This window comes from Cricetulus griseus, chromosome 3, assembly GCF_003668045.3.
Source record: "Cricetulus griseus strain 17A/GY chromosome 3, alternate assembly CriGri-PICRH-1.0, whole genome shotgun sequence".
Classification (NCBI taxonomy): Eukaryota; Metazoa; Chordata; class Mammalia; order Rodentia; family Cricetidae; genus Cricetulus; species Cricetulus griseus.
In genome coordinates this window covers 102,898,135-102,910,298 of record NC_048596.1, presented here as the reverse complement: position 1 = coordinate 102,910,298, position 12,164 = coordinate 102,898,135, and the positions used below count along the sequence as shown (strand labels likewise).

General features: G+C 45.4%; 1 protein-coding gene and 1 long non-coding RNA gene across 8 annotated transcripts in view; one reads left to right on the top strand and one right to left on the bottom strand.

Moving 5' to 3' along the window:
• Nucleotides 1-894, bottom strand: part of LOC113831885 — a 33,595-nt gene extending 32,701 nt beyond the window's left edge. The window contains exon 1 of one of the 3 annotated variants that reach the window (XR_003483829.2): nt 597-894. This is a non-coding gene — a long non-coding RNA (uncharacterized LOC113831885). The remainder of the gene's footprint in view (nt 1-596) is intronic. The other 2 variants (XR_003483828.2, XR_003483827.2) reach the window with 2 other exon arrangements.
• The window catches only part of Tenm4 (teneurin transmembrane protein 4), a 719,910-nt gene that overhangs the window by 320,268 nt on the left and 387,478 nt on the right, over nt 1-12,164 (top strand). Inside the window, exon 1 of one of the 5 annotated variants that reach the window (XM_035442392.1) lies at nt 3,609-4,100. The exons of the other annotated variants lie outside the window; for them this stretch is intronic. Coding sequence (XP_035298283.1) covers nt 4,046-4,100 — 55 coding nt within the window. The 5' untranslated portion in view covers nt 3,609-4,045. Of the gene's footprint in view, nt 1-3,608; nt 4,101-12,164 lie in introns of those variants that run through there. 5 annotated transcript variants of the gene reach the window in all.

The window sequence follows — 12,164 nt, the reverse complement described above, 5'->3', positions numbered from 1 at the left end:
TGTTCTGTATGGCTCTCGCTGAGGCCAGGCCAAGTCACTATGAAAATGGAATGGCTTTGCAGCTTGTTTTTAACCAGGCATCTGACAATACATGTGAAATTCCAGAAAGACACATATGAAAAGTAATTTAGTGCCCACCCAGATTAGCCCAGAGATGGGGCCCTGGAGCCAATAGTCTAGTCCTCTTATCTCCCCAACACCAGGGACTGGCAAATGCCCACTGCCTCCACCTACCTCTCACAAGGATCAGTTTTCCTGAAAAAGCCAGGCTAGCTCTTCTCCCATTCAGCTGGATGAAGCCACCCTACAGCAGGGGCTCAGGTGTGGATTGGATATGTCTGCATTGGTTCCCTGACTAGATAGCATGATACTACCCGATAGAACCATGAAAACCCCATTTGCGTATCCCATGGCATATGCAAACTAGTTCAAATGAGGTCCTTAGGAAAGGGAGATTTGAGGTAGATGGCTGATGCAGCAAGTCCCAAAGACAAGGGAGGCTTGAACTCACTGAACCCTTCTCTCCTCCCAGGCAGCAAACAAAGTGTGGCAACAGAGCATACAGGAGACAAAATTCATCTGTAGCATATACATACTCAGTATAACATTTGAGGGTTCAAATCCCAGCTGTTCAATTTTAGAAAAATCCTCAGTGTCTCTGGGTCTTGGCTTCTCATTCATAAAAGGACGATGGCTGGTCTTGCCTTTAGAGATGCACACTGCAGAGCACTAGATGCGTGACTAGATGCAAGCGGAGCTTTTCAAACTCTCCCCAGACACTGCCTCTTCCGGCTCCCAGCCTGTTTCTCTTCTGCATAAGTGTCTGCACACTGTTGCATTTAAGCAGGAAGCATCAGTCACGCTGACAAATCTCTGTGCCCCCAGGTGGTGTTTCTAACCAGTTAGAGGTTTGGCATTTATTCTCAACTGCTTGTTGTTATATTTTTCAAATAACCAAGTATTTAAATACCATCAGCCTGAATGCTTCTGCAGATTTGTAGCCCTTGTCCTGCATCAGGGAAATCCTCCCATAGGCTGTGGTAAAAGAGGCAATATAGCCTAGGGAAGGAACTCCAGGACTCAGAGAAAAAGATCAAATCCCAACTCTACCTCTTACCAGCTACATGACCTGGGGCAAGTCATTTCACCTGGTGAAGGCTTCACTTCCTCAATGGGAATAACACATATTTTTGTTGTACAGTTTCAAGGCCACATATACCTGCTGGTGTGGCACACCCTAAACCTCTCCAGATATACACCTTAATCATATCCAAGTTGTGACTCAAAACATTGAGGTTCACTGTATAACCCTCTGGATATGATTTCCCTTCAAAGGTGGGGAGACACCATGAGGAGATGGTTTAGTCTACAAGGTGCTTGCTTTGCAAGTGTGAGGACTTGGTTTGGCTTCCCAGAACTCATGTAAAACTCTTAACAAGTGTGGCAGTGCATGCTTGCAATCCCAGCACTAGGGAGGCAGAGAGGAAGATCTCAAGTTTTCTGGCCAGACAGACTAGTTTATTGGGTGAGCTCCAGGCCAATGAGAGACCCTATCTCAAATGTAAGTAGATGCTGCCTGAAGAATAAAATGCAAAACTATCTTCCATCCCCCACCAAATTCACCTACCCATATACCCCATCCATATATGCTTGCACCTTCACACACATGAACACACCATACACATACACAAAAACCTGGAGTGGTATAGAACAAGTCCTTGCTCACCAGTTATGGAGTTTCTGTAAGAAAGTAAGGATGCAACAAGCAAGCATCACCAGGTGGTCAGTAAGTAAAAGCCACCATTTGGGTGATGATTTGTACATTCTAGGTAATCTAAAGGTAGCTAGCATAGCATGACTAGCAGTTCTGGGTCCAGGTAAGGCCTCAGCCTAGTATATTCTCAGGGTGGCCTGGACCATCTGGCAATGTGTAGCCAATGTTGTCATAGGTTTTGACTGTTAGGTCTACACATTATCTAGAAGAATCATTGGCCAGGCTCTTCTCAGTTCTTTCTTCACCCAAGACTCACCTAAGCATCCATTTCTTGAATTCACGGGAATGGGAAGAGACAGGACTTAGCAGCCCTGCCTCCACCCCCGCTGAGCCATAGCAGAGGCTCATCTCAGGAAGGTCTAGGCAAATTGGGCCAGTGTCCAGCCACCTGCCCTGCATGTGAGGTAAAGCGTTGGCCTGCTGTGCAGAGTGGAGGGGGCAATAATCCTATTTTTGGAAGCTGTCTTGGAGTGGGCACAGAGCCTAAGCCAATTAAAAACTCCTCTTTGAAGGTGGCTCCAGTTTCCCAGAGAGGACGAGTCTGCACAGTGACCTGGGGTAATCGCTGGCTCCCTCTCCTCCCTGTCGGCCCAAGCTGGAGGAGACCAGGGGCTTTGCTGGGAAGGCACCATCACTTTGTGCCTCCATAGGGCCTGTCAGACCATGGTATAGATCATCAGCAAAGTAGGACACTAGGAATATTGAAATTCCAGGACAAGGAGGAAGGCAAAACCCAGATGATCTACCATGGCTCATGGCTACCAAGTTCAAGGATGTGATTCAAACCAGACCATGCCTGCTCAAAATCATTGTCTAGATCCTTGTCACATTGTATTTCACCACTGATGAGGAAATATTGTAGGTTCCCAATAGAGATTTATTTTGTGACTAAATGAATATGAATGAATAAGTACAGCTAAACCGAGTAATTTGTATCTTACCCCAAGGATGAGAGGGTAAAGAAGGCTAAAACTGAAAACGAGCTACAGCGAGAGCTTTGCAGTGAAGATGAGAACCAGACGATCCCATAGCTGGGAAAACTGTTCAGCCCAGAAAGTGTTAGCTTTGTAAGCACAAGGACCCAAGTTTGTTCCCTGGGACCCACATTGAAAATAATAATAGTAGTAGTAGTAGTAGTAATAGTAGTAGTAGAAGGAGGAGTAGTAATAGTAAAAGCATTGATGTGGGGGCTGGAGAGAAGGCTCAATGGTTAAGAGCACTGGCTGCTCTTCCAGAGGTCCTGAATTCAATTCCCAGCAACCACATGGTGGCTCACAACCATCCATAATGAGATCTGGTGCCCTCTTTTGACCTGCAGGGATATATGTAGACAGAACACTGTACATAATAAATAAATCTTAAAAAATAAAGTTTTCTTAAAAAAAAAGCATTAATGTGTACTATGGATCCTGATGCTGGGGAAGCAGAGACCAGAAGTTCTTGGGGGTCACCAGTTGGCCAACATAGCCTACTTTGCAAGTTCCAGGCCAGTAAGAGACCCTGTTTCAAAAACTGAGGTGAACAGTGTGGGTGGACAGTTCCTAAGGAATAACATCACATCACATCCACACATATGTGCATATTCCTTACACACACACACACACACACACACACACACACCGGGTGGAGGGGAACCTGCCAAGTGTCAGCTGTGGTCTGCTCCGCTAGAAGTGCTTTGCCTCATTAAATCACTAGCCCCTCCCCAGCAGCCCCACTAGGAAGGTAGAATTAGTGTCTCCACTTTGAAGAGAAGGAGGAAAGTGGGAGGGTTGAAGGAGTGAGTGTCATTGTACACCATAGGGCACGACAGAGCAGGATGTGAACCCTGACCAGAGTGAGGGTTCTCAATGGCCACAGGTTTCTCTCTTAAGGGATGGATGGGTGGTCTGTTAAAAATATTGCCAGATAAATGGAGGTTTCTGCTGCTTAGCAAAGGCAGGCTCAGCCCCTGTAATCCAGCCTGCTAAAGCCAAGTGGCTCACCCCTCTCCCTCTCCTGCAGAGCAACCTCCAAGGCTGGCACCATTAATTGAGGTTAACAACCCAAAAGGGCAGAATTGATGGAGTGACGGGCAGCATTTCTTAATGAAAACAAATTTAGGTCTATGATCAAGAGAACAAAGTCCCCAGGAAGCCAGGCTGCTGTGACCCAAGTGTAACATTAGACAATGGAGGGGCAAGGGCCAGAGCTTCCCCACTGAGGGGACAGATTCAAGACCCTCCTGAAAAGCAGAGCCACCACAGCCACCCAGGGGGCAGTTCACAGGAGCTCATGGAGATAACAGAGGGCTACAGCATGGTCTTGGTGCCTGATGGCTGCTGTAAAGGTAAACACCATCTCAGGTACAGTTGGGCTTCTTGGGACGGCGTGGTTAAGGGCGTTCTGAGAGGATCACTTCTGTAGAGTAAGTAGAGGGGTTGGATAGGGCAAAGGGACACAGGCATCTGAAACTAGTCCCTCCTTCAGCCTGTCCTAGAGCTGAGGAAGGACAGTGCTGTTCTGGGTTGGGTCTGCAGAATGGGAGCCATGTTCCTAGGTCTGAATGTGTTGGATGATACAAGTCCATGCAGGACCTCAGCTAACAGGCATCTTGGGTCCTAAGCAGTGGGGTTCTTGCTGGTTCACTCCTGCTCCAGCTGGGAGCTTGTTTTGGTCAGAATCCTCTTAGCATAGAGATTGGCATTCCTTAAACATATGGAATTCATCCAGCAACATTCCCTCCTAACTGTGGGGTAGTTACTCATTTCCTCATCTGTCTCGCCCTCGGGATGCATGGAAAATTTAAGGGCAGACCTTTGCACCCTGGGTTAGAAGAACAGAGCTTCACCAGTGCCCAGGCCCTGCTAGCTATGCATCTGGGTAGCAGGGTCCTTTTCCCTGGGTGTGGGTCTTCTGTCTGAGACAGCCCAGCTACTCAGAGACCTTGCATATTTATCCAGTTAATCAATCATTACATATTAAGTGCCTACTGTTTAAGGGGTTTGGGAGCATACAGTTGGGAGCATATGGTTAAATAGTTACTTATAGACTAATGCCAATATGAGCAGTAAACTATGGAAGAGGTGCAGGGTGGTGGTAGGTTAAATCACACCAAAACGAAGGAGAAATGTACAAGTTCTACAGTGCTGGTTTTAACCTGAATCGTCTGAGTCTCACTCAGTCTCCTCACCTCTAGTAAGGAAATTATAGTCATGTTTTATAGCAATTTCTCTTTACCATGTAACATGCCACCCGAAATCTAGTGGCGTATTACACTAGTCTTTCATTGGTTCTTACTCATTGGTTCTGAAGGTCAGTGATCTGGGCCAGGTGGAGCTGGGTAGGTCAGAGCACTCGTGGGTTTATACATGTGGCTAAATCAAGTAAGAGCTTGTTTTTCAGCTCTGGGTCTAGTTGCAAGATCCAAAGCTCTTTGTATCACACAAGGGTCTTCCCTGCCTCTGCTTTGAGTTTCCTATTAGTCTTTGGTCCACAAGATGGAAGACACATGGCTAACACCCTAGAGGCAGAGTTAGTGTGCACAGAGTTTGAATACAAGAGATGGAATTCCTTGGAGTTGCTATTGTAGCTGTCTGCTAGCATGCCTAGGTTCCAGGGATGTCTTGGAGATTTAGGAAGATTTACAAGATGTCATGTCTGTGATGTTTGTGTTAATACACAGGGTTGGATAAATATGAAGCCGAGCCATTTGCTTTCTTCTTAGGGAAAAAGATATTGCTTAGAAAGTAAGTGGCATATAAAGTGTCTTTGTGGCTAGAAATCATAAGATGTCAGAGTTGTCTGTGGTAATGAGACTCATCAGACTTTGTCACTGTCCATCCTGGCATTATAAAGATGACATGGAGTCTAAAGTCATACCTCCCTGAATGTACCTGGTGTCATCTGATCTCAAAATAGTAATATTGACCAAAATTAACCTTTTCCTCAGAGGAAGATTGGCAGAAAGGACAAAGGGGGAGGGGAGTTGATAACAGAACCAGACAATGGAACAGACATATTCATCTTGGCTAAAGATGCAGGATCTACACATGTTGTCTACCAAGCCCTTACTACTCTGTGCCAGGCCCAGAGTGAAGTATTTCCATGGATCACCTCATTTAAACCTCAGGACAGCCCTTCAGAGTGATAGGAACTATCTTCATTTTATGGATGGGGAAACTGAGGCTCGGGCTCAAGTACTTTATTTGTCTAAAGGAGCACAGGAGCATGAACATAAGTAGACTCAACATTCAAATACAATGTGCCTGACTCAAATGCATTGGCTCAAAACCCTTATTTAAAAATATTTTATTGAGATAATTATAGTTCGCATATAGAAATCATACAGAGATGTTCTGTGTATTCTTTACATGGTTTCCTTCAGCCACAGTGCTTTGCAGTAATAAGAGTGCACATGTCACCACCAGGATATTAGCATTGGAACACTCCATTCGTCTTACCCACATTTCTTATTTTATGTAGAGTCCTTAGTTAGTTGTACAAAATGTGACAGCGTGGACAGCTGAGTCTATGCAGGAAAGTGGTGAGATGCCCTCCAGCACAGGCTTCCCTTACAGTGCCCTTTGCAGCCACGCTGTACCCCATCCCTCTCTGACCCCTCCTCGTGAAGTGTTGGCATTTCCAAATGTTATGGAAGTGGAAGTGTTCAACCTTGTGTGTCTGGCTTTTTTTCCCCCACTCAGTATAAGTCCCTGGAGATGCAGGGGTGTCATTCCTTCATTCCTTTTTATCATCAAGTGATATTCCATGGCATTCTACATTGATATAACCAATCCCCTGTCAAAGGGTGTCTGGCCTGTTTCCAATTGTTGGCTATTGAGAGCAACTCTTCAGTACATGTTGTCCTGTAGGCTTTTGTGTGCACATAAGTTTCCATTTTTTGAGGGCTAAACGCCCAAGAGTGCAATTGCTAGCTCGTACAGTAATTGCATGCTCTGTTTTCTAAGCAATTTGCCAAATTATTTTCCAGAGGGACTGCACCATTTTTCATTGTTACCAGCAATGCATGGGTGATGCAGTTTCTCTGCATCCTTGTCAGCAATCAGAGTTGTTGCTATTTTTCATTTTAGCACTGCTGATGCAAATAGGGTGATAGTTCATAGTGATTTTAATCTCCATCTCCTTGGTGGCATTGTGTCCTGGGATTCTCTGTGATCGGTATAGCCTCTTTGGTAAAATATTTACTCATCTCTTTGGAGTGTTTGTTTACTTCACTATTGGGTTCCTGATGGGATCTACATACTAGTCCTTTGTCGATGGGTGGTTTACACAAATTTTCTCCCACTTTTTAGCTTATCTTTTCATCCTCCAAACAGACTTTTGTAAAACACAAGAATTTCAGGGAAGCACTATTTATCATTTTTTTGACTGTTTGGATGGTGCTTTTGATAAAAAGCTTGCATTTTTATCCACTATGTTCTGCTGCTTCCCAGAGCCCAGGTAAAAGAAGTCTTGTCCTAGAGGAGGGTTTTCTTGTTTGGGAGCTTTCCAAAGCAGAGCTAGGACCAGCAGGAAATCTCCTTTAAAGAAAGCAAATGTTAGCTCACAAGCAGAATGGGCCGTGTAAGGCCAAATTTGGAGGATGCAATGTGACAGGAGTAAGCAGCCTGTCATCACAGGTCCATCAAGGGCTGGCAGGGCATGTGTATGTGCAAAGAAGTCACCCTGCATCAGATGAGTCTTGGGTGACTCCTGCTTTACATTCCCTTCTAAGTCTGAGACTGGGACAGTGATTTTATCTCACTCTTGCCAGAACTTTTTAACAGACATATCTTCCATAGAGTAACCCTGTTGAGGAATTAAGAAAGGCTTTTCATGGCTTAGCCAGGCCTAGCAGAAGCCACCAGCTACTCTGTTGTGGCAGAAAGCTCAGAGGTGAGTAGCCATTGAGGGCCATTCTCAGGAATGAAGACCTATTCCTGGCTCCCTACCTCCTGTTCTAGGAACTAGCACCATAGCTGCCTGCTCCACCTCCACCCTGGCAGTCCATTCTCCATCCTGACTGCCTTGGAGAATTCCTTTCTTTAAGACACTTAGGAGACTTAATTACTGATGGCAGAGTCTTTTGAGCCTTTGGATGAAAGAGATGGGGGCAGTACAAGGCTTGATTAGGCGTGTACAACTCTGGGCACAATTAGCTTCGTGAGAGACTGGCCCTGCCTTTATCTGTCTCCAGTTCTGTGAGACTTAAAACCGCTAATTATTGAAATGAAAATTGCCTGGCCACCCAGCTACTGGCAAGAGGGTCCTAATATCTGCCCTAATGACTGGAAATGGAGGCAGCTCCAGGCACTTAGGGTTTTCCCATCATTAAAGGAGTTGTCTTCACCACCTCCAGATTTGAGTACCCAGATATGCAAGTGAAATTCTGCCAAAGCCACTTTGCTCTGCCTTGTTTTCTATGGGACATATCTTTCTGGGACACCTTCACCAACCAGCCTTGTGAGCCTAAGGGGTGTTGTAGTCCGTGTACCATACATAAATTGTGGTATGTAACAGCCAACTCTGTGTGTGTGTGTGTGTGTGTGTGTGTGTGTGTGTGTGTGTGTGTGTGTGTGAATGTGTGTTTATTATGTGTCTGTAATGTGTCTTTGTGTCTGTGTGTATGTTTGTGTGTGTGTGTCTGTATGTGTGTTTGTTAAGGCTCCAGCCACAAGGAGGATATGTCTTGAGTGCTATCAAGTGTCATGTCACCAGTAGCATTTAGGCTGCTTTGGGCTGTCACCAAGCAAAGATATAATCAGAGGAACCTGCAACTGGTGTGGGGAACAAGGTACACACATCATATGGGACTTCTGGAGAGCTGTGTACTTTGTTACTCTTTGGCTTAGTGTAGCAGATCCTTTCTTTGCTTCTAGAGCAGTCTTGGCACCAAGATGCAATAACCACCAAGAAAGCAGTGATCCAGGTCTTTCTCACAGATGGAGAAATTGAGGCAGAGACATTTGGGGATTCGCTCAAGGATGTGTTACCAGCTCTAATGGCCCATGAGAGTACCAGATGAGGGGACTGTTAGTGGGCACTATAACACTCCATGGTGGGACCCAGTCATCAAAAAAAAAAAGTTAAGAGAAGTTAAAAAAAAAAAAGACTTAAGAGTGTCTAATTCTTAGTGACTGGGGACAGGATAGATACAAGCAGAGATAATAAAAATGTGGTTTCTAGCCAAGTGGTGCAGAGAGCACACCCTGCTGGTGAGGATAGGAGAGAGCTGGAGGGCTGACAAACCCTGCAACCACCCAGGCCCAGAACCAGGGCTATGAGTTGGCCCACCCCAACTCTCTATCTATGAACTGCTGGAGCATGTGAAAGTGCAGGTCCTACTGATCTAAAGCTGCGGAGTCTCCATGACACAGGACAACAGGATGTCCTAGAGGAGTCCTAGTGAGAGCCCAGTATCAAGAGTGTAGTGGAAACCAGAGGCCTCCAACCAGACCAATGGTTCTTTGCACTTACAAGTAAAGATATATGAACTAAAGCATTTACTGTGTGACTCACTGTGATGCACTACAGCTTCCATGATGAGATTTTTCTTTTTCTTTATTCTATTCTTTTCTCTTAAATTTTATTTTATTTTTGGTGGGAAGGATACAAGGGTAGAGGGTGGATACAAAGGGACAGGGAGATGAAAGGGACTGAGATGCATGATGTGAAAGCCACAAAGAATCATTAATTACAAAGAAAAGGGATAAGAATTATTAAATGAAATAGGAATAGGTGGCTATGGAGACGGCCAATCAGAAAACTGGGATATCCAAAAAAGTCATAAACTTTTAAAATATTGGGCCATCAAGATGGATCAGTGGGTAAAGTCATCTGCCTACAAGGCTGACAACCTGAGTTCTATCCTTGAGCTCCACATGATAGGGGACAACCAGCTCCTGGATGTTGTCCTCTGACGTCCAAACATGCACTGCAACACACCCAGTCACACAGGCAATAAGTAAATACACAAACATATAAACAATTAAAATATCAACTGGGATAAACTATGGATTTAATGCGATTGAAAGACTTTATATGATTTACCTGAAACTTAGGACAGGCAAAGAAATAAACTATGAAAAAGCAGTTAAGAAATATAGCTAATAACTTGACAGTCCCTAAGAATGTGTTTGAGAGGAGGAAGAAGGTAAATGAAATACATTGTATGCTATTCACAAAGAAGTAATTAGAAACATACATTTAAAAAAAAATGTGAAGTTCCTGCCCCTGCCACACCATGATCCTGGGTCAGTTCCCCGAAGGCTCTGAGCCTACAACCTTACAGCCATTGAGCAGCATTTCAATGAAAGTCTTGCCATTTCCAGAAGCCTTGAACTGTTGCCTGCTATACCCCCTCAGAGAGCCTGGTTCCCCCTCAGACTCCTCCTCCCCATCTGTTGAGGAGGAGGCCTGGTGAGAGCCCCAGGTAATTGCAGGCTAAGACTTGGCCACAGTAGGATATGTTCAATCAGCCAGCATCTCTGCTCTACTCTGAGTATTTCACAGTATAGTTCTAGACCAAGCCCACTGAAAGTCAGGAAAAAAGAAAACTTGATGCGTAGTTAGCACCCAGACAAACTGAGTTGCAGCCTTGTCTCTTGCAAGGGTTTCCTGAGAGAAAGAACAGAGATACTAGTCAGTGGGCTGAACTCTGCAAGAGGTAGGCAATGTCCCAAGGTAGTACTCATAAAGAAATGGAAGACCTAGAAGATAATCCCTGCGGGGTGAGTCTGGCTTTGAGAAGCCTACAAGACCAGCTTCCTGGGGGAAGATGGAGAGGGTTCAGTGGAAAGAGAAGTAGAGGCTCCAGCAGGCTCCCATGGGAAATCCAAGGGACAGTGAAGAACATCTTCCTCTCTAGTCCACTGGGTAACTCCAGACTCAGCCTGGTGGCTTGGTTCAGAGATCATCTCTCCAGACAGCAGAGGTCTAGAGTTGCTGTCCCATCTCTGTCTCTAGGTCATCTTGTGTCCATTGTTTCTTTGCCTGCTCTATCCTGGACCCAAGGGTAGATGTGTTTGACTTTCTGACAACTTTGTGACTCCTTGAAGATCAAATCCAATCCAGCTCCTCAGTCTATACCCCAGGATTTTATAAGGGCCTGATTAGAAGTGGAAAGGGTAATAAGGCAGACAAACCTTGTGGGGAGGGTGATTACCAAGAAGGCAGGGACTTGAAGAATTCAAGGACACAGACTGGCCCTATCTTCAGTCTGGAAGGATTATTCTGGCGGAATAAAACAGTAGACAGATATCCTAGAATCCCAAGGAACAAAGCTGTGGTCTACAGAAGGAAGGAGGCTGAAAGGAGGCCGATTGTGACTCCATAACAGGAAGTAAAAGCTGGCAGGCAGAGCTGTCCCAAGAGACAGCCAAGTCTCCAGAGTTGAGGTCATGTGATGATGTCTTAGTACAAATTACAGCAAGGGTCATCGAGCACCCAGTGTGAGTATTATTACCTTCTATCTGAACTATGAAGTGACAGTATCTGTAAGAGACACTTCAGCTCATCAGTGAATTTGGGGGCAAAAAAAAAAAAAGGACAGAGAGGGTTTGTAGACAGCACAGCCATCATGAAGCCTCCTTCTGCCTGAGGTCCTGCTGTGTACCCAAGTCCTGGGCATGCCCACCCTTTGAAAGGGAACCCTCTGGCTCAGGATCAGAGTCTCTGCCCTTTGATACCTGGCCTCTGACAAACCTCCAACAGAAGGCAAGATGGCTCCTGCAAACAGTGGCACCATCTGTCATCTGCCTGCCAACCACTGATTAGAGATGTCCCCACAGCCAGGCTGGGCACAGGGCCACACTCCAGCCAACTCACTCCCAAGAAAGCCCTTTCCCTAGTCCAGAATGCTGTTCAGTTCCAGGTAACCAAGAAACTGCTGTGAAATCCTTTGGCCTAGTCCAGACCAGAGGCCAAGTGGGCCAGCAGAAGAACTGATGCTATTAAAAATGAAGCAATAAAACATTGGCACAAATTAGAATCAGAATGACTAGATGGGAGGCATATAGGTTGGTTAAAAGTTTGAGCTTTGGGGTTAAGCAGCTAAGGAGTGACTCCTGCCCATACCATCTTCCTAAAGTGGTCCCCTAGGCAAGTATTTAACCTCTCAGACCCTGAATTCTCATCTGTAAACTGGGAAGGACATGGTGTGGCTTCAGTGTGGGAATATATATGAACACCTTACTCTTAGGCACCACTCTTAACATCACTGTCCCCCTGCTTAAATGGTGAGGGTTCTCTGATAGTGACAGGGCTATGGCAAGGTATTCTGGGTGTAACTGTGAGCATAAATGTGGAAGCCAGAGCTCCAGGATCTATCCTGGTGTCATGAACTTGTATCCCTTTGACACTGTAACCTATCCCAAATCTCTAACATTGGGGAAATGATGCCCCTCTTCTGGTC